At 63.9% G+C, this 26,340-nt stretch overlaps 1 protein-coding gene across 1 annotated transcript; it reads left to right on the top strand.

Annotated features, from left to right (window-relative positions):
• Positions 1-7,975: 7,975 nt before the first annotated feature.
• RBM38 (RNA binding motif protein 38) lies at positions 7,976-24,702 on the top strand. Its single transcript, XM_004430241.3, has 4 exons — positions 7,976-8,344; positions 9,146-9,269; positions 9,708-9,762; positions 23,136-24,702. Exons 1-4 carry the CDS (start codon positions 8,108-8,110, stop codon positions 23,437-23,439), a joined length of 720 nt encoding a protein of 239 aa, XP_004430298.2. The 5' UTR covers positions 7,976-8,107; the 3' UTR covers positions 23,440-24,702.
• The last annotated feature ends 1,638 nt before the right edge of the window (positions 24,703-26,340 follow it).

The raw sequence follows: 26,340 nt of genomic DNA, 5'->3' as shown, positions 1-26,340 counted from the left end.
TGGTACTTCCCACTGTCTTGAGACTCGGCGCACGTCTCCTGGTGCTGGAGGCCCGAGGGGCTCCCTCCAGTCTCTTCGGGTCCTGGGACTTCCTGCAACATGACCCCCTCCTCGAGCCGCGTCCATGGGACTCTGCAGGAAGGCCGGGCCACTGTGGGAGGCCCAAGCACGGTTCTGTTGAACTACTGACTCCTAACCCCGGGAGCTCAGAGTGTGACTGTATTTGGAGACGGGTCTTGAAAGGGGTGATTCAGTTACATGAGGTCACTAGGGTGGGCCCTAATCCGGTATGGCTGGTGTCCTCACAAGAAGAGGAGATCAGGACACAGACACACACAGAGGAAGACCATGTTAGGACACAGCGAGAGAGGGCCATCCACAGCCGAGGAGAGAGGCTCAGGAGAAACCAACCCTGCGGACACCTTGACCTGGGACTTCCAGCCTCCAGACCTGCGAGAGGATGAACTTCTGTCGTGTAAGCCACCCATCCAGTCTTGGTGCTGTCACAGCAGCCCGAGCTGACTCAGACAGTGTCCCAGGAGCCGTTTCCCTTTCAGCGTGTCACAGGGTGCCCCCGGCCCCACACAGACCCCATGTCCATGCCGCACCTGCAGGAGCCGTCGTGACCGTGCCCCGGTGCCCAGAGCAGCGGCCTGCTTGACCTGCCAGGCGGACCTGCTGGGGCGGGGTCTCCCGGCCAGCGCTCTCCGGGCTCCCTGCGGGCAGATGAGGGTGGGTGCCCTCGCTCCCGCCGTGTGACCGGCTCGGCCCTCTCCCTGGTGTTGGCTCTCACGGACTTCTCGAAGCTCGGGTATTAGCCACACACTGTACAGGGGCAGGGGCTTCCCAGCACGCCTGCCAACCTGCAGAGTGCTGAAAACTGAGATGTGTAAGCATTCGGGTGGGACTGCTGCGTCTGTAATTCACGTGCGCACACAGCAGGGGACAGCGGACGCTCTTCTAAGGTTGGCGGAGGCAAGGCCCCACACTGTCCCCTGACACACCGCCGTCGTCATTCCCGAAGACGGCCACGCCTTCCGTCCCAGCTCACGTGGCAGGAGGGACGGAGGCTGAGGGGGAGATTACACTGGATTATCTGGCGGCCCAGTGGAATCACAAGGGTCCCTACAAGCGGAAGAGGGAGAAGGGAGAGGGTGGCAGCCAGGCGGCGGGAGAAAGACTCGGCCGGCCGCTGCTGGCTCTGGAGGTGGAGGAAGGGGCCAGGAGCCGAGGAATGCAGTGGCCTCTAGAAGCTGGAAAAGGCAAGGAAACAGACTCTCCCTGGAGCCTCCAGAAGGAACCAGCCCTGACAACACCTCGACTTTGGCCCAATGAGACCCATTTTGGGCTCTGACCTCCAGAACAGTAAGAGAATAAACGTATGTTGCTTTAAGCCGTCGAGGGTGGGTAATTGTGACAGCTACAACAGGGGCTAATACAAAGGGGTCCTTACCTGGGGCACACGGGCCCACAGGGCCCCGGGGAGAATTCGGGGTCTGTGAACTTGATGGGGAAAAAGACCTGCACTTCAGCAACCCGAGTCCCACTGACGCGCAGACCCCACACCCTCAGCGGCAGCCGTGACCCCAAACCACAGACCCCAGAGGCCCTGTGCCACATGAGGGGCAGCTGCCACTCAGGTCGACAGCAGTCCTGCCCATCTGTCCTCCAAAAACTACAGTGTCATTCGAGCCACCGCTCAGTCTCGTTACTGAATCATTAATAAAGGAGCACGCACATTCCTCCACCACACGCTTGCTTTGCAATATTTTAATCGCTGTATTTGAATATAATTGTCTTCCTTTGCCATCTAGGCGTCTTACGAAGTGTTTAAAGCACCCCTCTGAGGAGGTCCTGATGTCTCGGCCGACCGCCCGGGGTCCCCGGCCCACACAGAGCTGAGGCCGTGAGGGGACCGGCAGGGGAGGCTGGGCCCTTCGGCACTGGTGTGGGTGGGGAGGGCGTCTTGAACAAAGGGGTTTGGGATCTGTCTCGCAGGCGCTGGGAGCCATGGAAGGAGCAGGTGTGGGAGGCTCACGCGGTGCCCACCTCCCCACCTGGGCCCAGGCTGCCTGCGTGGGCTGAAACCGCGGCCAGCTGGGTGGAGACCCGAAATCGCAGGAGTCTGCAGTTCCCGAGCTGCTGCTCGGCGCAGGGACGAGCTCAGCACTTTCCGTGCCCCACTTCAGCCTCACGAAGCCCCGTGAGGAGTGACTGCCAGGACGCCCCGTCGCAGCTGAGGACGCTGAGCCCCAGAGAGGTCGTCGCCGGCCACTGTGTGACGTGTGCAGGACACAGACGCAGGCCCGTCTGGTCCCGGCCGGGCCCAGCGCTGCCCAGGAAGGAAGGGGAGTGCAGTCCTCTCGCTGATGGGGATGAGCAGAAAGGGGCCAATTAGCGGGTTGCTCTGCAAAGCTGGAGCGGCGGGGCCAGCCTGGGCTCGGCCGGCGTGAGAAACCTTCCAGCCCACGGCTCTCGGGCTTCCTCTCTGTGTGCTGTGGGGATGTTTGGTTTCTCAGGCCTCCCGGCAGGGGGGTGGAGGGACTGCAGGCGCTGCATGCTCCTGCAGCCCGGCTTTGAGATGGCGGGGTGGCTGCTCCGGCTGGAATCCACGGGACCCCTCTGTTGCTTGCATGTCCGTTAAGATAAACAGGCTTTGGGGATCCATCCACACCCCCAGTCTCGGTCTCCTGGAGCGCGTTCATGCATGCGTTTGTTCATCCACTCAGCACGTGTCTACTGAGCACCGTCCACGTACATGGTGCCGGGGACACAGCAGCGAACAGAGCAGCCGACCTCCCGGAGCTGACCTCCACCTGGAGACAATCGGGAGAGAAGCCCACGGATGCAGGAAGGAGGAGCGGGCCGGGACACGAGCTCTGAGGGAGGTGAGAGGAGAGGCCTGGACGGGCCCGAGGCTCCGGCCCCGGGAGCATCCAGCTCTGTGACAGCCGGCTGTGTTCCAGCGCGGGCTGAGAACTGCAGGCCTGACTCGGTCCTGGGGCTGCAGCCAGATGGGCCTCTGAGGTGCAGGTGGGGACAGGGGGCCCGGCCTGGCCACTGGCTGAGCAGAAGGAACCAGACTCAGGAGATGGCCGGGAGGGTGCAGGGGAGGTGGGCCAGTTCTGTTCCCCGCGGGGGTCAGGGCAAGAGGATGCGACTGGACGGACACGGGGGGTGTTTCCTGGAAGGGTCACTAGTTGGATTCCCCCATTCCCCGCTGAGCAGAAGCCCAGAAAGGTTCAGGGGTGCTTCCCGGGTCCGGGTCCTGGAACGACCCTGAGCAGTCCCAGCGCCCTAGAGTGGCTCTGAGGGCGGTTCCGAGAGCCGTGAGTCTGACCAGCCGTGTGTCTCCGTCTGCTCAGGCCTCTGCCCTGCTCCTCCCTCCACTGGGGATGAGCCCCCGTCGGTGTCCTGGGGCTGCCGCGGCGAAGGACCAGGAACCGGGGGGCTTAAAACAACAGAAATGTCTTCTCCCACAGTCTGCAGGCCGGAAGTCCAAACTCCAGGAGTGGGCAGGGCCGCGCTCCCTGCGGAGGCTCTGAGGGGAGACTGTGCCAGGCAGGCCTCCCCCAGCTCCTGGGGTTGCCAGCAGGCCCGGCCTTCCTTGGCCTGTGGACACATCGCCCACGCTCGGCCTCCCCCGTCACGGGCTCCCCCGTGTCTTCACTCGGCCTTCTTATAAGGACGGCGGTCACTGGATGAGGCCCCATCCTGATCCAGCGCGACTTCATCTCAGATTGATTATATCACACAAGCCGTGTTTCCAGAGAAGGTCACCTTCACGCGTCCCAGGGGATGGGACTCGCACATGTTTTTTGGGAGACGTGATTCAGCCCACAACCAAGGCCCACACCCCGCACAGTCTCAAACAAGGGTCGACGTTTCCAGAGCAGGCAGAGTCCAGGCTCTCCCCTGTGGGGACAGGGACAAAGCCAGTGAGGTGGACTTCATGCTCCGCCATGTCCTGGGTGAGCTGTGTCAGGCACGTGTGGGCGGCGGGCACGGGGACGGGGCCTTTTCCATCTGCCACATCCTGGGCTGCCGTCCTCAGGGAGGAGAGGCAGCGTGCGCTGGGCCTGGCGGTGGCCGGGGACTCAGCCGAGCAGCCCGGCCTGGCTCCACATCTGCGCTCCTTCCCTCGGCCTCCCAGCCCCGCAGGGCAGACGGCACCACTGTCGTCCCCGTGTGTGATGAAGGGGCCGCGCTTTAGCAGGAGGAGCACGGGCCCAAGGCCACAGGGACCGAGGGAAGCGGGACAGACGCGCTTGCCAGGCCGTGCTGGCGCCTTCGGTGGAGTCATCAACCCGCATCTGTACCCGCATCACCCGGGAATGCTTTTCGTTGTCCTCATGGAAAACCTGACCAACGGTGGCTTAAACACTTCAGGATTTATTTTTCTTACATAACAAGGAGCCTGGTTGTTGGCGCTGGTTTAGCACAAGGTTTCTCAATCTCAGCACTATTGACATTTGGGGCCGGATAATTCCTTGTTGTGGGGGGCTGTCCTGTGCACTGTAGGATATTTAGCAGCTTCCCTGGCCTCCACATCCTAGACGCCAGTAGCATTCCTTCCCTCAAGTTGTGACAACCAAAAACGTCTCCAGACGTTGCCACATGTCCCCTGGGTTTAGCAGTATCAGTACTGGTGTCTGTGAGTCTCTTGGACTTTGCCTCATGATCACAAGATGGCTACCACAGCTCCAGACATCCCACCCATGTTCAGGGCAGAAAGAACTATGAGGGGCTAATACCAGCTACTGCTGTCTCTTTCAGCAGAAAAGTGGAAGCTTTCACAGAAAAGACTTTCCACTTAGGTCTCACTTCACCTAAGCTCTCTGAGGTCCCACCTGCCCAGCCCTCAAAGCTGGTCTCCTCCTTAAAGGCTGTGGGGAGGACAAAATGGGATCCAGGATTGGCCAGCCATTTATTGCCCTTGATGGCCTTGGGGAAGCCACTCTGAGCCTCAGTGCCCTCCCTCGTAAAATTGGGCTGATAGTACCTACCCATGACAAAGGCTGTTTTGAGGTTAAATCACCTAATCTATGTAAGTCACCCAGTCAAGGACCTGGCCCCAAACAGGCACACCAAGGCCACTGACCTTTCTTACTATCAGCGGTGTGTGAGGGCTCACCACAGAGAAGTGGCAGGCACTCAAAAGACATTGGACGAATGCTGGTGGCTGCATCTCCCGCCTTGGAGCCTTTGCCTTTTCTGTTCCCTCCGCTGTTCCCTGTGCTCACAAGGCTCCGGCTCTCCCCAGTTCCCAGAGGCCTTGCCTGACTCTAAGCACACCTGTCACTCCTCTCCTGGGGCCCCTCTGCTCGCTCCTCAGCACCTGCCTGGAAAAATTTACCTAAATACAAATGTTCATTCATTCATTGTCTCTCTACTCCTCCTAAAGGGTGAGCTCCAGAGCGTGTGTGTGCGTGTGTGTGCGCGCGCGTGTGCGTGTGTGGGTGCGTGGTGGGGGGCACGTGTTTCCTACTCTGGTGTCCCGGGGACCTAGACCCCTGGGCCGGCACCGGATGGGCCATTAACAAGTGTGTGTGGGGGGTGAATGGCTCATTCTCAGGCAGAGGTTGGTGACACGTGGGGACGTGGGGCCACCTGACCCGAGAAGGGCGGGGCGCAGAGGTTGGCGATGCGGAATCCTACGGGGTCAGGGGGTGAACGAGCGACCCAACCCGAACCAGAAGCCGCGCATCCCTCTTCAAGACGCGGATGCCCCGCTGCCCCTGCCGGGCTGCAGGAGCGCGACGTGCCCGCCGCGAGCCCGCCCGCCCGCGTCGCGCGCTTTCCCCCTCCGACCCCCCTGGGCCGCCCCCCCGGTGGGGACCCCGCGGCCCCGCGGCGCCAGCACGTGCTGCGCAGACGCCCGCCTCCCGCGCGCTGCCTCCCCGGGGCCGGGCGGGACCGGGCGGACCGGGCGGGCGGGGCGGGCGGGGCCGGGACCGGGCGGGGCCGGGCGGGCGGGGCGGGGCGCCCGGGCGGCGCTGGGACTTGTAGGCCGGGAGCCTCGGCCGCCTGCGCCCCCGGCATGTGCCGCGGCTGGGGACAGCCTCAGAGAGGCCCTGTCTGTCTCGGAAGGGGAAACTGAGGCCCGGTGAAAGGACCCCGTTTGCCCAAGATCACGCGGCCGCGCAGTGGCCGCCTTCCCTGGCCCAGCAAGTGAAGGTCACACTTTGATCAAAGTTTTCAGAGGGCACTCTGAGGGTCCCTTGTCTGGTGTACAGGTTTCCTGGCCTCCTTTGTTCCATCTTGCATTCACTCAACAAACGTTCCCCCCGGGGGCCCTCAGCTTGGCAGGCCCTACAGCTTGAGCAAAACATCCCAGTTCCCTCCTAGCAGGGGAGAGACCTAAATAGGTGAGTGGGTGCAGAGGGCTTGGGGAAGTGGAAAGTACACCGAGGGACAGAGGAACACAGGAACACAGGACAAAGGGCCAGTAAGGAGGCAACGGCCCAGAGGCAGGAGTTAGCCTGGGGACCTGGAGGAACATAAGTGACAAGGAAGGGGGAAATGAGGTGGGACAGAAAAGTGTGTCCCCAGGAGGCTCTCTGAAGACTTGGGTTCCATTCCCAGCGTGAGGGGCCTAGGGTGGGGCTGGGGGAAGGAAGGGTCAGACTTCACTGGCTGCAGGTAGACAGTGGCCTCAGGGAGTCCAGGGACTTGAAACAGGTTCCTCTGGGCCTGGAGTCAGAGGCAGCCTGACAGAGAAGGTGCTGGATAAACGCCTGCAAGACAGCAAACACTTTGCCTCCCTGTCCCTCTCAGCCCACGGGTGCCACTCCCAGCCCCTGCAGACCCCAGCCTGTGTCCCACTGTCAGAGAGGAGGCCACAGGATGGGGCCACCAGTGACCCCACTCAGAGCTGCAGTTCCCCCACGGCCCCGGGGTGTCACGACAGTGGTGCCTGGACAGGTGGGGGGTTTGTGGCCCCCAGAGCCAGGCGTGGCACCGTGGTGTGACCCACGGGTGGGGGATGCTGGTGCCAGGGCCAGCTTCAAGGGCAGTGACCTGTGCAGTCACATGGCCGCCCATCAGAAAGGTCCCACTCTTGGGTCAGTGCTCTACCATCAGACGTGAAATTCCTGATAACTTGAACAAGGGGCCTCAAAAATTCTCCAGCCAGTCTTGCCTGCTGTGAGATTCACAGAGGCCCCGGGATGGGCCCGTTTCTATGGTTGGGGACAGCGACAGAGGGAACCGGACCCTCCCTCTGCTTGCTTTTGCCCAAGGGTCACCCACACTGATGGAGGAATCCCAGACACCGGCGTGGACAGGGATGGACTTTTGAAGAGGCCAAAACTACCTCCCCCGCCCAGTCACCTCCTCAGGGGGCCCTGGGACCTCGGGCCCTCCTGGATGGCAGCGCCCTGATTCGTTTCCCTCTGGATTGTATGTTGTGTATTTCATGTTGAATCTCTTATTCATAGAAGCTCCGGGGGGCTGGGGAGTGTTCTGTGCATCCCTGCGGCCTCCACGCCTAGAGGGCCCCAAGCGCAAGGGCCCTATAAATATTCGTCGAACGATTTATATTTATATATAAAACACAAATCATTTCGCTTCTTAGTGTGACGTGTTGCCGTACCCTAAGTTTAGGGTACATAAATGTTGACTCAGTGAACGTGGTGTTAATCCTTTACATCTAATTCACCGCACGGTGCCCTCCACGAGCGCAGGCGCCTGCCACCGCTGGGCACGTGGTAGGTGCTCAGGAAGGAACCTTCGCCCAGCGCCGACCCCAGGCCCGCATGCGCCCCTCCCCGTGCGCGCCCCGCCCCAGGGCTCCCCGGACTACGCTTCCCGGCGGACCCCGCGCGCCGGGGCGGGGCGGCCGGGGCGGCCGAGGCGGGGTCAGGGCCGGGGCGGGGTCAGGGCCGGGGGCGGGGCCGGCTACAAAGCACGGGGGCGGGCGCCGGGGCGCAGAGTGCCCGCAGCGCCGGCCCGAGCGCAGCGCAGCGCAACGCGGCGCGCACGGCGGGAGCGGCCGGCGAGTGCACGGGCCCCGCGGCCGCCCCGCGTCCTGCTGCCCGCTCGCCCCCGCCGCCCCCCATGAGCGCAGCCCCGCGCGGCCCGGGTCCGTAGGCGGCGGGCGCCCCCCATGCTGCTGCAGCCCGCGCCGTGCGCCCCGAGCGCGGGCTTCCCGCGGCCGCCGGCCGCCCCCGGCGCCATGCACGGCTCGCAGAAGGACACCACGTTCACCAAGATCTTCGTGGGCGGCCTGCCCTACCACACCACCGACGCCTCGCTCAGGAAGTACTTCGAGGGCTTCGGGGACATCGAGGAGGCCGTGGTCATCACCGACCGCCAGACGGGCAAGTCCCGCGGCTACGGCTTCGTAAGTGGCCCCGCGGCCGCGCGCGCACCCGCCCCGCGCTTACCGCGGCCCGGGGCGCTGAGTCAAGCGGTGGGCGCACGCCGGGCCGCCCGGGGCCCCTCCGCCGGCACCTGCTGTGCCCCTCGGGCCCGGGGGCGGCAGTTCACGCTCCAGCCGGTCCCGCCCCGCACGGCCCCCGGCCCGTCTCCCTGCCCCCACCCCACGGCCGGCTTGAAAAGGAGAGGCGCTGTCTTCAAGTCGGACTCCTAAGTTTGTGGAGTGGTTTTGGGGGCAGATGCCTGCTCTCGGGATTTCCTGGAGCAACAAGCGAGCGCGGAACGGAGGCTTGCCCCCAGGGCGCTTTGGAGCCCTTTAGCAACCCCCCCACGCCGCCATGTATTCCAGCAGCCCCCTCAGACGCCCCAAATAATATCAATTGAAGTAAAAAAACGACTTGAAGACGGTCTCCTACTTCCCTTCTAACTGCATTGTCCCCAAACCCCTCCCATGAGGAAATTCACGGCCCCCACTGGCGGGCGGGCCAGGCTGGGGCCCCTGCCTCCCTTTGGGGGAGTCCCGTCTCCCCCGGGGATTGTTTCTGTCCTTGGAGGCAAGGTTTCCCAGAACTTGAACTTGGAGGGAGGAGCTGGAATCCAGGGAGCAGCTTTGTGGGAGGGCCCCAGCCGGGGTCAGAGGGGCCTTGGCCCAGCGCCCTGGGTAACGGGCACCGCTGGTGGAGGGAAGTGAGTGTGGTGCCAGGGCAGAGCCTTCTGCTCCCCCCGCCTGGCAAGGGAAGCCCCTGACACGTCTTTGCACCTCCAGGTGACTATGGCGGACCGGGCGGCCGCTGAGAGGGCTTGCAAAGACCCCAACCCCAACATCGACGGCCGCAAGGCCAACGTGAACCTGGCCTATCTGGGCGCCAAGCCGCGGAGCCTCCAGACGGGTGAGAGCCTGTGTTTTCCTTCCTGGCTCTTCTCGGTTGCTATATTCAGCGTCGGTATCTCGGAATCTGTTGGGTGGAAAAAGGCACCCCCCCATGCCCTGCCCCAGGAGTGGCAGGCGGCTATCACGTGCTTGCAGAGCCGTCACAGGGCAGTCATCCCCCAGCCTGGGGGCTGGACCCCTCTTCTGGCCTCGTGGGCCGGTGGGGCAGGGTGGGGAGGGTGCCTGACCCAGTTGTCAGCTGTCCTCGAGAGGGAGGAAGTTGGCCCCTGGAGGACAACACCCAGGTCCCTTGGCCGGCCTTTGCTGGAGCTCGGGGTTCCCGTGGGGGTGACCTGGGACAGGGGAGGACGGCATTACCCTCTTCGATTAGAGGTGTGTGGCTGTGTGGTTATGCCCCCTGGAGTGAGGCCGAGTCCTTGACTGTCTCCCCTTTTAGGCTTTGCCATCGGCGTCCAGCAGCTGCACCCCACCTTGGTCCAGCGAACGTACGGGTGAGTGGATGAGGCCGGTGGGGCCGGGGTGGGGGCAGACCAGGTGGAGCAGGTGGTGGGCTTCCAGGGTCTCCCGGGGTGGGTGCCCGCTGGTCCGAGGAGTCCTTCACTACAAGACTGCCAGCCCACACATCGGTGTGCTGTTCGCAGCCTCTTTTCTCTGAGAGCTTTCGGGAACGTGGTTGCCTTTTGGGGGTGGGGGGGATGAGCTGGGAGGACTAGGGGAAGGTGGGTCGCATTTTCCACCCCTGGCAGAGGCCTCACCACAGAGACGGGGAGCATGAGCTCTGGGGCTGTGGCCTGGGTTCAAATCCCAGCTTCCCTAATTGTGCGACCTCTGGCAGCTTCTGCCGCTGTCCGTGCCTCAGTTTCCTGCCCTATGAAGTGGCGGTGGTAGTGGCTCCTCAGAGTTCTAGGCGTGGAGGCCTTAGGATGGGCAGTCTGCAAGTGTTTGCCCACCTTCTTAGGAACTGGGCTGGCCCCTCTGACCTGCTCCGGTGCCCGACAGATGGTGGCGGCAGGTCACTGCCGACCGGGGTTCCATGTCTGTGAGAGGTGCAGGTGAGGATCAGGGCCAGGTGTCCCGCCCGAGTGGGCCCGGCCTCTGGGCCTTTTGTCTGCCTGCTTTGGAGCAGCACGTCGCACGCTCCCCTGTCCGAGAAAGGCCTCCCGTCCCTCATTTTCTAGTAAGGCCTGGCAGCTGCTCAGAGGACACACCCACTCCAGGGGCACAGAGGAGCCTGCCGTGCGGTCTGACTCAGCACCGTGATTGATGCTGGCCACGTGTCCCAGTGGGAGAGCGTGTTGGTGGGGGTGGGGGTCCTGGGGGACATGGAGAGGGCAGTTATAGAATAGGTCCCCCTTTTAGGATGTTAGCACTTAAGCTAGCAGAGGCCAAACCCCAGGCCTAGCTGTGTGCGTCGGGTCGTGAGTCTGTGTGCACACGCGCCTGGAGAGAGGCTGGGTCTGAGGGGTCACTCGCTCACGGGGGTGTTGGGGACCAGGGACTGGAGCAGGGTTGGGAGCTGGGCTCGGGTTGACTGGGCAGGTCAGCCAGGTGACTGAGGAGTTGCTGCGTGCCCACGACGCGGGGTGCCTGCTTGGTGGATGTGTGTGAGCTCAGCTCCCAGTCTGTCCTCCTGGGAGGGAGCTGGAGGGCGCTGGGCGCAGGTGGTTCCGGTGTCCCTCTCGCCCTGGGATCTGCCTAAGTGTCTGGAGCCGTCCTGGAAGGTGTTTGGGGACACCCTGGGCTTCCGATCGTCACCCCAGGCTCTTCCTCTTGGCAGGCAGGCCACCCGAGGAGGGTGATCCCCATTTTTCATAGCCCTGGCTCTGTCCCCGGGTCCACACCAGGGCTGGGGGCCGGGGCCGGGGCCAGCTGCACAGAGATCAGGGCGTGGGCCTCGAGTGTGTGCAGCTCTGTCCTGCTTGAAACGCAGCAGGACCCCCCCTGGCCGAGGCCGGGATCCCTGCTGACCCATCTCTCGGCCTCTGGGACTCCAGTGTAACTCAGTGCTTGCCCCTGGAGCCTGTGGACCTGGGTTCAAATCCTGATTCTGCCGCTTACTGGCTGGGTCCCTTTGGCAAGTGAGGTCTTCTTCCTGAGCCCCCGTCTCGTCACCTGGAAAATGGAAATAACATCCACCTAACTGGGTGCCAGCATGGGGGCTGGGTGCTCCGTGCTCCCCCACTTCTCCCCGTCTGTCCTCCCACAGCCCTGTGGGGTTGGGACAGATATTATCCTTGCTTCACAGATGGGGAAACTGAGGCAGAGAAAAGTGAAAGAAAGATTAACAACCTGTCCAGGGTGGCTGGAGTGAGGGGATTTGAACCCAGGCGGGCTGGCCCAGAACCCACGCGCCACCATGTGAGGGTAGTTGGGGTGGGTCACGGATTTTACCGCCGTGCCCTTCTGACTTCAAGCGACAGTGTTTTGTAACTGAAGCTGCTGGCTGGCATTTAATACCTGTGACACCGAGGCGGTCTCCAGCTCTGTTTGTTGGTTGCCAAGGGGTGGGGACCGAAACAGGGACGCAGGGTCTGGAGGGACTGTCCAGCTCCTGGTTTCCAGTGGCCGGTGGACTGAGGTCTTGCAGCGTCGCCCGCCCCCCACCAGGCCCTGCTGGGACCCCGCGGGGAGGGCTCCTGGGTGTCCTGCCCAAGGGGTGGCCGGCCGGGCCGCCTGGTCAGCTGTCCTCTCCCAGCGCCCGCGGCCGCCGCGGAGTTGGGCCGTCAGCGTCCCTTTTGTCTTTGCACACAATCGGCCGGGAGCCGGCCCGCCTGACTCAGCGGCCGGTTTTGTCCGAGGGGCTGGCAGCGGGACAGGCTGCGGTTGGCTGAGGGCGCAGTGGGAGCCGGAGCCCGGGCAGCCCCAGGGGTGTGAGCCAGTTAACCCCTCTCCTCCCGCCTGGGCTTGCCCAGACCCTCTGGCCCCAACACGCCTTGGACGGCCTTAGAGACTCCACGGCCCACTTTTGGGCTGGCCCTACGGGACCCTGGCCCGGCTGGGTCGTAAACGTCGGGTGGAAAAACTTGCAGAGAACTTTTACACTCGATGGTTTTTGCCTGGATCCTCTTTCCTTGGTTTCTCTTGTTTTAAGTTGAACGGGATTTTTCAGGACGTGACTCGGCCTGTGCCTTTCAGTCGTGTACTTATATGGGGCGAGGCCTGGGGTTTGGGGGAGCCGGGTGACAAGTGGCTCAGTCACGGGAGGAGACAGCCACGGCCGTGGACTGCCCAGCCGAGCGTCTCTTTGCCGGCGGGTGGGGCGGTCAGCAGCCGGCAGGCAGGAGAGAAGGTCAGGGCAGCGTGGAGAGGGCTCGTGTCCAGGCAGAGCCTGGTCCGGCCCGGAAAGGGCCTCCTGGTGTCTGGGTGTCTGTCCGCGCCCGGGCCTCAGGCCTGCCAGGATCTGAGGTTTGTCCCAGGCCTGGCTGCACTTGCAGCCTCTTCTTGGGTTATTTTTGAAGGGCCAGCTGCTTCTCTGGGCACAGCCCTCCCCCATTCTTAAGGGGGCCTTGCTGTGGGCTCCATGCCCGTTCACTGTGAGCCGTGCTCTGTGCCAGGCATGGGGCCAGGCCCTGGGCCCCAGGCGACTGGACAGGGTCCTGGGGCTGCTGGGTGTCCACTGGGCCGTGTGCTGGAGGAGGGACCCTGGGGTCTGCCCGGGCTCAAGGCCAGGCCCAGACTCTTCTCTCTGGGCTCCTCCCCCCGTCTTTGTGGTGGGGACGGTGCCACCTCACAGGGCCACCTTGAGGACTGAGGGAGTGCCTGTGTGCAGGGCCTGTCAGCTGGGCCCTGGCCCACGGGAAGACCCGGGATTTGTCAGTGACGCATCTATGGCAGCACTGTGACGGGGTCTGTTGCCCGTACTCCTGTGCAGGCCCCGGGGGAGGGGAGACTTGCCTGAGCTCACACGGCTTGGGGGCAGAGGCCTGAATTGGGGGCTCTGACACCCTGGTTCCTTGACAAGGCCCCAGTGCCCCTCTCTGGCCAGCTGTTGGACAAATCAGAGCCAGAGACCCCAGGACTGAGCGTGGTCGTGGGACCCTCTCCCAGGCACGTGCACACCCCACTTGGCCTATGGTTTCGGGGCCTCCTATGACCTCCGTATGAAGGTTCTTGGTGCCCAGGTTGAGACTCGCCACTCTCGCCATCACCAGGCCGTGGGTGTGTGCTCATCGAGGGTCTGAGCGGAGCCCTGAGTCACCTGGGGGTAGGGACTGGGGAATGGCGGGAAGATGTCTGTTTCCCCACAAAAGTGGAGACATGAGGCTGGGCAGAACATGAAGAGCTGTTCTCAGAAGCGTTCAAGCATTTATCGAGCACCTGCTGTATGCCAGGCCCTCTGCCCGGGGTATTGGAATAAGCAAGACACCGTCGGTTCCCCGTCTCAGGGCACTCACTGTCCAACAGGGAAGCCAGACCATCACAGGTCCCTCCATGCACGGGGCCCACTGGGTGATGGCGCGCCTGGCCGAGGTGGGGCAGCCCTGCCTCGTGGTTGTAACAGTGGAGAGACGATCTGTGTGTGTGACAGTGTCAGAGGCTTACACACCAGGACGTCCCAGAAAATGAGCGCACGTGAGAAATGGTGAAATCTGACCAAGACCTGGAGCCTCGGTGGTGGCAGTGTGCCGTGTCGGGTTCCTGGTTTTGATGACGCGCTGGGTGACATGAGGTCTCATCACTGGGGGACACTGCGGGAGGGGACACGGGACCTCTTGTACTGTTTCTGTGACTTTTTGAGATTTTATCATTATTTCATGATATGAAGTAAAAAAAAATAGAGCTGGGTGGTTCGCAGTGCCTTGGCGGGAGTCAACATCCTGGGGGTGGTCAGCACCTTTGGGTGGTCACTGCCATGGGGTGGTCAGCGCCTTGGGGGGTCCGCACCATGGGGTGTCAATGCCTTGGGGAGGGTCAGTGCCATGGTGGGGGTCAGGGCCTTGGGGAGTCAGCACCATGCGGGGTCAGTGCCTTGGGGAGGGTCAGCGCCATGGGGGGGTCAGCGCCATGGTGAAGGGGTTAGCACCATGGGGCGGTCAGCGCCATGGGGGGGGAGGTCAGCGCTGTGGTGAAGGGGTCAGCGCCGTGGTGAAGGGGTCAGCGCCGGGTCAGCGCCGTGGGGGGTGGTCAGCGTGCCGTGGTGACGGGGTCAACGCCATGGCGAGGGTCAGCGCCGTGGGGGGGGGGGTCAGCGCCGTGGGGGGGGGGTCAGCGCCGTGCGGGGGTCAGCACCGTGGTGAAGGGGCGTCAGCGCCGTGGTGAAGGGGCGTCAGCGCCGTGGTGAAGGGGTCAGCGCCATGGCGGGGGTCAGTGCTGTGGTGACGGGGTCAGCGCCGGGGGACACAGCAGGAAGTGAGGTCTACGCCAGAGGCTGTGGGGTGGGTGGAAGCCGGCGCCCTCTCCCCCGTGTGGCGTCACGTGGCCTGTTTTTACTTTCAGGCTGTCTGGGGTGGCCCTGCCTGCTCCCCACACCGTGGCTTCCTGTTTGGCAGCTCAGTGGAGTGAGGCGTGGGCTGGCCTGTGGCCCCGGCGGGTGCCCGTGCACACCTGTTGTTTGTGCCCTGCGGCTGTAACAGAAACCAGCTCTCGGGGGCTCCTTGGGTCCCCCCAGGACGAGCTCCTCGCCCGGCCCCACTGGCCCTGTAGGAGGGGCCCTCCTGCTGGGGGCTGGAGAGCCTCGTCCGGAAGCCTCAGGTCTAGGGAGAGAGGCCCGACCAGGGGCTGACGCGGTGTCTAAATCGCCCCACGGTGTGTCCCGGATCAGGGGCTGCAGGGGGCACGGGCTCCCAGCTGGGACGGCCCACACTTCATGCTGCAGTGGAGAGAGGAGCAGGGGGGAGTCTGTGTGACCCCTTGTGCTCACGGCTTTCCTCGTTGAGCCTGTTTCCCGTCTGCCACGTGGACACGTGGACGCGACAATGCTCTGCAGGGCGCTGGGGGCATCCGGCTCCTTTTCACGTGGTGGAGCAAGGAAGCTGTGCGTTCCTTCAGTCAGTTGGTTCGATAAATATTTGCTTGCTCTGTGCCAAGCTGGGGACACCGTGGGGATGAGGGGAGACCTGGTCCCAGCGTGTAATTACAGAGCATCCTGCAGTGGTGGCGAGGGGACAAAGGATAAAGGGAATAATCAGGCCCCAGGGGGCAGCAGGCGCTGTGGAGGGAAAGGAGCAGGCGGGGGGAGGCAGACATGAATGGTGGGAGGAAGTGGGAGATGGGGGGGCTCAGGGGCCCAGCTGGGGGACCTCGGCTCCTCGGTCCTGGGGAGCCAGGGGAGCATTGGGATTTTACTCTGTGATATGGGGCTGTGAGTGGAGGAGGGCTTGGTCATTGGTGTCTTTGAAGCATCCTCTGGCTGCTTGGGGGCCCTGGACCACCGATGCTACGGCGGAGGCCCCCCCTAGGGGACCTCGCAGTAACCGAGGTGGGAGGCCGTGGTGGCCGCCCTGACAAGCGTTGTGCTGGGAAGGGTGGGATTTTGAGTACATTTTAAGGAACGTGTGAAAGAGAGCAGTCCAGGAAGATTCCAGAGCTTCGGGCCTGAGCAAATGGAAGGTCGGATTGGTCTTGGTGGTGGGGGGCAGCTGGCGTTGGGTGCGGTGTTGGGGGTTCAGGTTTGGACCGGTTCCGGAGGAGATGCCGTGCGGGGCCTGCCCTCGTCCCTCGGGAGAGGTTTCACCTGCTGCGTCCAGCTGCCCCACGCTTGCCTGCTGTCTGATGGCCCCACAAGGCCTGGATGTCCCCGCCTCTGGGGATTCCCGGGGGGCCCACGGGGGCCTGGTTTCCTGCCTCCCCTTCCCCTGGCCCCAGAAACCTGGAGTCCTGCCCCCCGGCCGCCGGTGTCTCCAGCACAGGGGGCAAAACCTCCAGAGAGCAGAAAAAGTGAAAGGGGCTCATTTGCTTTTTCATTTTTATTTTCGGGGGTGGCTTTACATTCAGAAAATGAGTCCTCCGAGTCCTCCGGGGCTGCGGCTGGTTCCTTCTCGCTGAGAGTTCTGCTTTGAGTGTGTGGAGAGTCCGGGCGTCCGTCTCCGGTCGCCAGCTGCCCTTGGCTGTTGTCAGCACCCGTCGCTTGCCCCGGGGCTCGCAGACCCTGTGGCTCGGCGCCCCGAGACCTCTGCCTTCCAGAGGGGCGGGACCCAGTGGAGGCTCTTTCAGGCTCTGGGGTGCACTTAGTGTACAGATGGGGAAACTGAGGCCAGACAGGGTGGAGGCACGTGGACAGGCATGGCCAGGATCAAAACTTGGGCTTCTCGTCTCTGGACCCATGGGTCTCCATCAAGCGAGTCAGCTGGGGTGCTCTGGCTGTGCGTTGCTGACCCCAGGTGTGTTGGGTCTGGGCAGAGACCTTGGCACGCTCCCCTCTCAGCAGGGGGTGCCCTGGAGCCCGGGGAGGAGCTCCAGGCGGGCTTAGCCTGAGTGCATGTTCCTCTGCGGTGGTCTAGCCTTTTCAGCCCGGCCAGCTGCAGCCCCCCACGGTCTGGGGGTTTGGGGTGTGCTTTGCCCTGGCCCCCGAGGGAAGCAGAAGCCCCCTGAGCCGTCCCTCACGGCCCATGCGCCTGGCTGTGCTGGCTTCGCCCGCCTCGGCCCCCTTCTCTCCCTCTGCCTGGCTTTGCACAGCAGTGGGATTCATTCTTCTGGGAAACAGGTGAGCATCGTGTGTGAGCGCCCCCAGGTCTCGGTGGAGGCGGAAGGTTTTCCGAGGAGGGTGAGGAAGCGTGGAGACCAGGCAGCTGTGGAGCTGGGGCTTCCAGAGAAACTGGAAGGGGTGACAGTGCTGGGCGCCGTCCTGGGAGAGGAGCTGCTGGCCGTGGCTCTGTGTCCCCGGAGCAGAGATGGGCACAGTGGGGGATTGTGCTGAGGAGAGGCTGCGAGACCCCAACCCTGCAAGTCCCAGCGATGCCGGGCCAGGCAGGAGCAACCCTGGTGGGTGGTGGGTCACCTGACTGCTGAGTCCAGATCCCTGAACCTGACTGTCCTGTCGGCTGGTCCGTTTTTCCCTCTGGGGCTCCGTGCTGCCCTCCCTGGGGCTGGGGTGGGACGGCCTACGAGAAGGAGGACTTTCCGTCTGTCCTGGCGGGGTGAGGGGGTGGGGGACTGTTCTCGCCCTCCCTGGGGCCCAAGGAGGGGGTTCTTGGTGCTGCTGAGTTCTCTGAGGGTGGAGAGCGTTAAATCCGTGCGGCAGCCCCAGGGGGTCCCGCCCCACCGAGGGAACGTGGGGCACCAGGCACCTAGCAGGTGGCAGAGCCAGCCTTACACCGAGGCCTCAGGTTCTGCCTCCCCGGGGCTCCCAGCTGTGGCCCGCTGAGCAGAGCTGTGCCAGGCAGCGGCTGTTCCAGGGTGGGTTGCGTCCTCTGCTTCCGAGGGGCTGTGACCCCTGGCCCAGGAAGCAGTGGGGCTGCTGGGGGAGGGTCCTTTGTCACCTCAAGGCCCTCGGCGATGCTGTTCTGGGCCCTTGGGACCCAGGAGTCAAGGCCGAGTCCCTGCCTTCGTGGGGTTTATGTTCTCGTAGGAAAGACGGCGGAACAGCAGGTAAATGACGTGGTTTTGGGCCGGAAGAGGGAAATACAGCTGGCGGTGGGCGGGCCCTGTAGGCATTGATCTGGGAAGGTCCCTGAGCAGCTGAGGTTTGAGCTGTGGGAAGAAGCCTGCAAGCAGCAGGGACAGCAGGTGCAAAGGTCCTGTGGTGGGAGGAGCCAGTTGAGTCTGGGAAACAGAGGGGGATGGGGGAGGGATTGGTGGGGTGGAGATAAGCTGGGGAGGTAGGTTGAGCCCTGGTCAGGGGGGAAGCCCCTCAGAGACTTCCCTGGCTGGGCAGACCAGCCTACGTGGACACGTGGAATGTTGCCAGGCTTGTGCCCTTTCCAGAGGCCTGAAGATCAGGCACCCGGAGGCACCCTGACCTTTCCGAGGAGTAGGCGGGGAGCCAAGAAACCCGCTGGGCACACAGGCCCTGTTCCCCGGTGCCAGGCGGCTGGGACCTCTGCCTGTTGTGTGCAGGCCTGGGGTGGGGCGTGGGGCTGCCCTCAGGCAGGGCCGGCCTGTGGTTTGGCTGGGTTTTCTTGCTCACCGAAGAGCTCAGTGGGTTCCCGCGTGTAGTGTGTGTGTGTGTGTGTGCGCACGTGTGCGCGCGCCCCCTCCAGCTCCGCCCTCCCTCCCCGCCTGGCCTCCGTCCCGGCCCCATCGTGGGCGTCTGTGGTCACGAGAGCGGTAAGAGGTCCTTGTCCTTGCCCTGTTCTCTCTGGTTCACGGCAGGGTCTCGCCCCGGCGTGGTGCCAGGCGCTTCTCCGTGGTGGGCCGTCCTGTACCTTACAGCACGTTCGCAGCGCCCCGCCCTCCACCTGCTGGGTGCCCGGGGCACTCCCCACCCCGTCCCCGGTGTGACAACCAGAAATGTCCCCGACGGGGCCCAGTGTCCCCCGGGAGCGCCGCTGCTCTGGCGGAGGGTTTGGGTTCCCACAGCGGGCCTGAGGTCAGCCTCTGCGAGGCCGCTGCGAGACTCAGGAGCTCTGGGACCGTCTGAGTGCAGGGCCGAGGGGTGGACGGGGGGGGGGGGGGGGGGGGGGCCTGCCTGGTGGGGCTCTGCCTCCTCCTTCCCTTGCACTCGCCGGCGCTCTCATTTGTCCCCGGGCCTCACCGCCCCCAGTGCCTTCCTTCCCTTCTGGTCCGAGTCTGGGGTGCACGCCGTCTGGGGGCCCGTCTCTGTGGACACGCTGAGCTCCGTGGCGGGGGCAGAACCCCCGGGGGCGGCCAGCTCTTGGACTGGGGCCGCTCTCCCACCTGGGCGGCCTCCTGGGGGCCCAAGCCGGCCCCTGAGGTGGGCCCGGCTCGCAGGCCCCAGCCTGCAGCCAGTCCTGTGGGCAGGGGTGCCGGGCGGCGTGTGGCCGGGGGAGACTGCTCTGCCACTCCCTGGCTGTGTGACTGCCCAAGGCACCTGGGCCTCTCTGAGCCTCAGTTTCTCTTTCCGGGAAGCGGGGTAACAACAGTACCTACTTTGTGGCCGTGAAAAGCTTCGTAAGTTCTTTCTGGCTTCTCACCTGCAGGGTGGGGGGCAGAGCCCTCAGAGGTAGCAGGTGAATAGACGCAGACACCGTGTCCTCACAGTCGGGGAACAGGGGAGTCCCCTTCCTCCCCAGCCCAAAGAGTATCTGCCCTCACCGGGTCCGAGGTCCCCCGCAGGGCGGCTCCGTGGGGGCCGGGGCAGAGCCCTGGTCCTGGCAACGTCGGAAACCCGGTAAAGGTTGACAGCTGCCTCGGCCGCCGGGGCCGTGAGGCAGGTGTGGCCTGAAGCCTGTGAGTTTTGAAGTCCGAGTGTGCTGTGTGGACGGCGGGAGGCTCTGGGCGCAGCTGGGGCTCTCGAGCGCAGGAGTGTGTCAGGATCCCCGGAGGCGGTCTGTGGGGATCCACGCTGTTAGCAGATGCTTCGGGGCTGTCTGAGGCAGGGGCGCCCCTGCCCACGTTTGGAGAAGTTCTGGGCTCAAAGCTTCCGTGGCCTCCAACTGAGGAATGTTCTGAGGTTCCAGGAGCTCACGTGGCGGGGGCGCTGGTGGTGCCAGGGACGGCGGCATGGTGGGCACGGCACCCAGGCCGGCTTCCTCAGGTTTCCTCACTCCCTTCCCAGCCAGGAGGCCCTCGTCTTTCCCAGAGGGGCCTGTGCCCAGGGGACCGTGTTCTGTCAGCAGGGTGCACAGCACTTTCTACAGCCCGGCCCTGGGCGAGGCGCTGGGCGTCAGAGCAGAGCCCTCCCCACTCACGTGAGACCCACGGGAGACGGGCCGGGAGCTCGGGCTCCGTGAAGTTGCCGCCTCCTCCGGGAAGCCTCCCCTGACACCCCCCGCCCCTCACAGGAGTCCTGGCTCTGGCTCACGAGTTGGTGTGTTTGGGTGCCTGTTCCCCTCCAGAAATCCAGGCTCCGCGAGGCTTGGGGCCCTGCAGCTCCTGGCCCTGAGCACACCCGCGGACGTGAGACGGCTGTCTCAGTACAGATGCCGGCGCTGTTCAAGGCTGTTGTCCCCCTGGTGAGGAGGGGGCGGGTGGGCAGCAGAGGCTCGCGGAGCGGGAGAGGGAGCACGGGCGCTGTGGCCCTGAGCCAGGGCGTGGGGTTCCTGGCGGAAGCCGCCTGGACCTCCTGACAAACACAGCGAAAGGTCAACCGTGTAGGTGTCGGGAGGCGCTGCCTGTCACCAGCAGGGGTGTGTTGTCATGGCAACTGCTGGGCGCTGTGGTCTAGGAGAGCCAGCGGCTGAGGTGAGGGTGACGCAGTCAGGGGAGCTGTGATCCCTTGGGCACGCGGCCAGGTGTGCCCCAGACTCCCACCCCCAGGTGTTTGTGCCAAACCCCGGGGCCCCGGCGCCGTCATCCGCCCACCTCTGCCCTGGCCGGGTGGTTCCCTCCTGGCTCAGAACGTGTTCCTTATGTATACGCCTTTATTATGGCGAAGTACCCGTAACCTAAAACATAACCGTTTTAAGGCATTAGGTGTGTTCATAAAGTTGTGCAGCCATCACCCCTGTCTAGTTCAGAACCTTTCATCACCCCAGAAGGCGACCCATAAGCACTCACTCCCCTTCCCCTTCCAGAAGCGCCTGGCAGGTTAAGCACTTGCTCGCTCTCTGGATTTGCCTCCTGTGGACATGTCGTATCAGTGGGATCATGGAGTACGTGGCCTTCTGTGTCTGGCTTCCTTCATTCAGCATAAGGTCCTCAAGGTTCATCCACGTTGTAGCAGACATCAGAGCCTCATTCCTTTTTATGGCTGAGTAATATTCCATGGCATGGGTATGCCAGTTTGTTTATCCATCATCACTGGAGGGACGCTTGGGTTGTTTCAACTTCTTGGCTGTTGGAAATAGAGCTCCTCCCTCCTGATTGTGCACATGAATCCATTTGCCTGGTAAAGATGGTCAAACCCACGTGTCATGCTCCCATGGCCTCCCTCAGCCTTTTCTGTGCTTTCAAAACGTTGCACCACACGAAGTTGCCGTCAGTCGACTCTGGGACCCGTAAAAATGGCAGTTCTGTGCTATTCGGCCTCACCCATCCTTAGCGTGGGTATAAATACACATTTGGTTTTTTTAGCATAAGCAGTATCACCATTTACCATAAATATCACAGGTTTGCATAAACAGCATCTCTGTCCTGCTGCTTGCTTTTCGCTGCTGATGGTGCGGAGGGCAGGGGCGTGGGGCTGAGCTCAGGTCTCCTCTCGCTGCCGCGTGCGGGGTGGTCTGGAGGGACGTCGGATACTGCCCTGTCCTCTGTGGGTGACATTCGGGCTGTCTGGTTTTTCGCCGCTCGTGTAGGTGCTGCTGTGGTCCGCTGAGCACGTCTGTCTCTGTCGCAGGTGAGGGCTCCTCCTGCCTGTTGAGGGGGCCTGGCTGGGGGACGGGAGCACATGCTTTCAGGGGTCTGCTTGCTGCCCAGTTACTCCCCCAAAGCTGCCCTGTTCCTGCCCCTGCCAAGGGTGTGAGAGCCTGGGGGGAATGTCTTCCTTTTTCTTTTCGAAGCAGCTTCTCTTTGGAGCAGGGGCGGGGCCTGGATCCTGGGCCCATCTTCTAGATGCAGCAGGAAACTGGGGTTCCATGATGCCCCCAGGGCACCCTGTTCTCTGTAACTCGTGCCAGTGTGGGAACGGGGGGAGGAGGAGATGCTGATGCTGAGGGACGTGGTGTCTACCCCGATGAGGTCGCTCTGTGCCCGGCACTGCCCAGCGTCTCCGGGCCGTGGGCGCTGCTGTTGCAGACGTGCTGTGAGGCTCAGAGAGGCTCAGCCACTTGCCCAGCGCTGCCCAGCAGCTGGTTGGCAGAGCAGATGCACACTAGTACTGCCTTCCTGAGCCTCGGTTTCCCCATCTGCGGCATGCGGGGGTTCATCCCCGACCCGGAGGGCCGGGCGTGCTGCATGCACGGTGCCCGCAGCAGGCGTGCCGTAAGCGGCGCCTCGGCAGCGGTTTTGCACATTAGTCTGTGTGCCGGGGGGGTCCCGCGTTGGGACTCAGGGGGTCTGGGGGTCCCAGCCCCCCGCCTCATCGCTGTGGGAACTTGGGGACGGCACTTACCCCGAGCCCCATTGTTCTGTTGTGGAATGTGCCCACGGTGTGGAGGCCGGCCGGGGGGTCCGACCAGGCACGGCGCCGACGGCGTCTGTCTCGCAACGCAGGCCCGGAAGGCGGCGGCCGGCCGTGCTCCCCGGCTCTCACCGTCATCTTCGTCTCCGTCACCATCGTCACTCCTGTGTCCCCTCGTTCGCGTATTAATAGTCGTGGAGCGCCGACTGCGCCGGGCTCCGGGCTGTCGGTGGGGGGACTGAGCTCCGTGCGGAGCCGACGCTCTGGTCGGGGGAGACAGACGCTAAATAAGAAACTGTGTGGGGTGTCACGTGGTGGGTGGCAGATGTTGGGATGATGAGCAGGGACGTGGGGGGCAGGACGGCCTCACGGATGACGTGCGACCTGGGCAGTCACATGGGGACCCTGCCAGAAGGGCCCACGCTGGGCGTGATGCTCTCCTGTCGCTGCCTTGAAATTCTTAGTCATTTTCAAAGTGCGCCCCCAAATCCTGTAGCCGGTCCCGTGGGGGTTGGGGGGGTGGGGCGGGCTCACGGAGAGGAGACTTTTGAGGACAGACTTGGGGGGGGAGGGGGTAGGGGGAGAGTGCGCTGCAGGTGGCGCCCGGCGGAGCAGAGGCCGCATGGGAACACGTCTGGTGTGTTCAAGGAGCACCCCTGTTGTCGCCCCCATTTTACAGATGAGGAAATGGGGGCGGGGCGGCCCAGCGTCCCCGGCTCCCCCGGCTCCTCCGCTCCGCCCGGAGCCAGCCGTGTGTGTGTCCCCGCTCTGCCGCCTGACCCTGCCCCTCTGCTTGGCCCGCAGGCTGACCCCCCACTACATCTACCCGCAAGCCATCGTCCAGCCCAGCGTGGTGATCCCGGCCGCCCCGGTCCCGCCGCTGTCGTCGCCCTACATCGAGTACACGCCGGCCAGCCCGGCCTACGCGCAGTACCCGCCGGCCGCCTACGACCAGTACCCGTACGCCGCCTCGCCCGCCACGGCCGCCAGCTTCGTGGGCTACGGCTACCCGGCCGCCGTGCCCCAGGCCCTCTCGGCCGCTGCGCCCGCGGCCCCCGCCTTCGTGCAGTACCAGCCCCCGCAGCTGCAGCCCGACCGGATGCAGTGAGGGCTGCGCCCCGGGACGGCCTGGAGGCCGCGGCCCCAATCCGGGACCCATCACGTCTCAAGGGAGGACTCAGGAAAAAAAACGACCGAGAGCCAGCTGAGGACGCGGCGCAGGCCCGCACACGCGCCAGCCTCTGCCTGCTGCTTCCCTGCCCGTCCCCGCGGCCTCCGGCGGGGCCGTCGCCACCGCCACAGACCCCCGCCGCCCAGCAGGCCGAGCAGAGCCGCCCCGCTCCAGGATGCCTTACTCGGGGGAGACCTGCGGGAGCCGCGTGAATGGCTGTTGATTGCAGCTCCCCGCACAGCTGTGGCCCGCGGGGAGGCGTGCGGGGACCCCACCTCCGGGTCCTCGCTTCCTACATGTGGCCCGCGGGCGGCCGCAGGCCCGGCTCCAGGGCGGCGGGCCGGAGCCGGCCATGTCCCTCCCTCCCCTGGAAGCCCCGCAGCCCTTTTCTGACCCTCGTCGTTTTGCTACTAAGCTGATTTCAGGATTTCAGTCTGTTTTTTCCGCGGAGGACCCCGCCACCAAGAATCCCAGACCTACTTTGGACTTGGAGAGACTCGCTTTCATCGACGGCTCCGCCCCAGGAGACAGTGACAGTATTTCTGTATTTTCCAGCGTCTGCGGGCTGAGTGCCGAGCACTGCCGGAGAGTGGGCGTCTCCGGGCGAGAAGTCTCGCCCGGCGACAGTAAGTTGTCTCTGAAGCTTGTCCCCTCCCCTCCCCTCTCACTGCCACCCAGCGCCTCGGAGGGCAGGAGGGAGTGGAGCCCGATTGGCTGCCGGCCGAGGGGCTGGACCGCAGCACCCCGGCCAGCTGGGGGGAGGTTCAAGTGCAAGGTGTGCGGCTCATCCTCTTAGTGTCGCCTGCTGTATACCACCCCGCGTCCCACCCGCCTTGGGGGCTCGGTCGAGAGGTGAGGCGAGGGTGCTCCTGGAGGGGGCGTTGGGGGCTGGGGAGTCTCCAGGAGGCCCCGGCCCTGCCTTGGAGGAGATGGGGGAAGAGGGTGATGCGGGGGTGGCCTGGCCAAGGGGACGGGCAGAGGGAAGTCGGGAAGGGTGGTCCGGAAGGTGGGGGGCGCTGGGGGTATTCCTTCAGACCTACCTCAGGGAAGTGGGAGCCTCAGGGGCTGCCCGACATGGGCGAGCGCTTCGCGGCACGCCTGGCACAGAGTCAAGGCCCAGAAAATGAAGGTAGCTAATGTTATAATAATATTTTTATTAGAATGTTCTGATTATAAAAATAAAACTTGTTTTCTTTAAAGAAAAAATTAGTCAGTAATCTTGATCTTGAAGTGGGCGCCTTCGGCCCCCCACGGTGACGGCGGACGCGTCCCTCCTGCAGGGTCACGCTCATGTCACTCACGCCGAGGGCGCTTCTGGCTCGGGAGCCGGGGTTTTAATCGACAGCTGTTCCGTGAGTGCCCCCACGACCACCCCTGGAGGAGGGAGGGAACGATGCCCCACCCCTGGGTGCTTCCCCACCTGGCTGTCTGCTCTGAATCCGGGAGCACGGACTGGCTCAGCACGGAGCACGTGCTCAGCGCAGGGCCCTGGGAGCAGTGGCCAGGGGCGGGGTGTGGTGGTGTGATTGGCGGCTCCCCCAGGACCCCGTGGAATGGGGGGCAGCTCCCCCAGAGAAAGTGGGTGCTGCTGGAGGAGGCTGAGTAAGGGCTGCCGAGAGGGCAGAGCTGCAGGTGTCCCTGCCGGCTGTCCCTGGGGTGCTGGCACCAGGCGGGGTGCACGGTCACTTAGGAAGGGAGGTCTCGTCTGGGGCTGAGAGGCCCCAACCTGGGGACAGTCCCCGTACCTCCCAGAACACAGCTGGAGCCACCACTCAGCACTGGGGACTTCACGGGAGCCTCACGGAGGTGTTAGGGCTGGAGAGGATATTAACTCACTCGTTCCTCCAATTGCTCACTCATTCATTCATTCCAAGAAATGTGTGCTGGGTCACATGCAAAGCACTGGGGGTAGTCATCGACAAACAGACATCGTCCTGCCCACTGGGGCTTAGAACCTAGTGCGGAAGACAACGTGTGGAGGGGGTAATTTCAGATACTGGTCAGCACTGTGAGAGAAATACTACAGGGTGATGGAGAATGGGTTCAGGCAGAGGGAACAGCAGGTGCAAAGGCCCTGGGGCAGGGTGCATGGCATAAAAAGGCAGGTATGGCTGGAGAAGGGGCAGTGAGGGGAAAACGGGGAGGAGATGGGCTTAGGGAGGTGACAGGGCTGGAGTCGGGGAGACAGCAGAGACCCCAAGGACAGTCCTGCTGTGAGCGACTCTGGGGAGGGATAGCAGCAGTACACAGACACCACCCAGCGAGCTCAGCACAGTGGGGTCCAGGCCGTCGGGGGAGCCCCAACCCGGGGAGGTGAGGACGCCATAGGGGGAGGAGGCACAGAGTGGCAGAGGGGCCGTGTGGGGCGGAAGGGCCCTGGTGACCTGGGGGAAGGGTGGAGTGGGCTCCTGGGGAGGAGGCCAGTGGAGCGAAGGCTTGGGGGCCGTGGGTTTGGCCTCCTTTGGGCCGTCGCCCTCCAGGCTGCTGCCTGGTCCGCCCCTGACCTACAGAGCAGGGCTCGGCCAGTCACACATGCAGTCTGTCCCCACCTCCCTTGCTCGCCTCCCAGGTGGCCAAGCCAGACTCACTCTGAACTCTCCCTCACCCTCACGTCCAACTTGGCAGGTCCGGAAGTTTCTGCCTGCTAAGCCAGTTTGGGATCTGCCCCCTCCTCACCCCCTTCTCTGCTCCCAACCACAGTCCAGGCACCACCCCTCTCTCCTGGACCCTTGCAGTGGTCCCTCGTCCTCCTGTAGTCCGTGCTCCACACACAGCCAGACGGGTCCTGTTCAACATAAGTCGGGTCACATCTCCCTCCATGGCTCCCTGTCGTCCTCG

Source organism: Ceratotherium simum, chromosome 21 (genome assembly GCF_057802395.1).
Source record: "Ceratotherium simum simum isolate JZ-2026a chromosome 21, ASM5780239v1, whole genome shotgun sequence".
Taxonomy (NCBI): domain Eukaryota; kingdom Metazoa; phylum Chordata; class Mammalia; order Perissodactyla; family Rhinocerotidae; genus Ceratotherium; species Ceratotherium simum.
The sequence above is the reverse complement of the archived record's forward strand: the minus strand, read 5'-3'. Positions and strand labels throughout refer to the sequence as shown.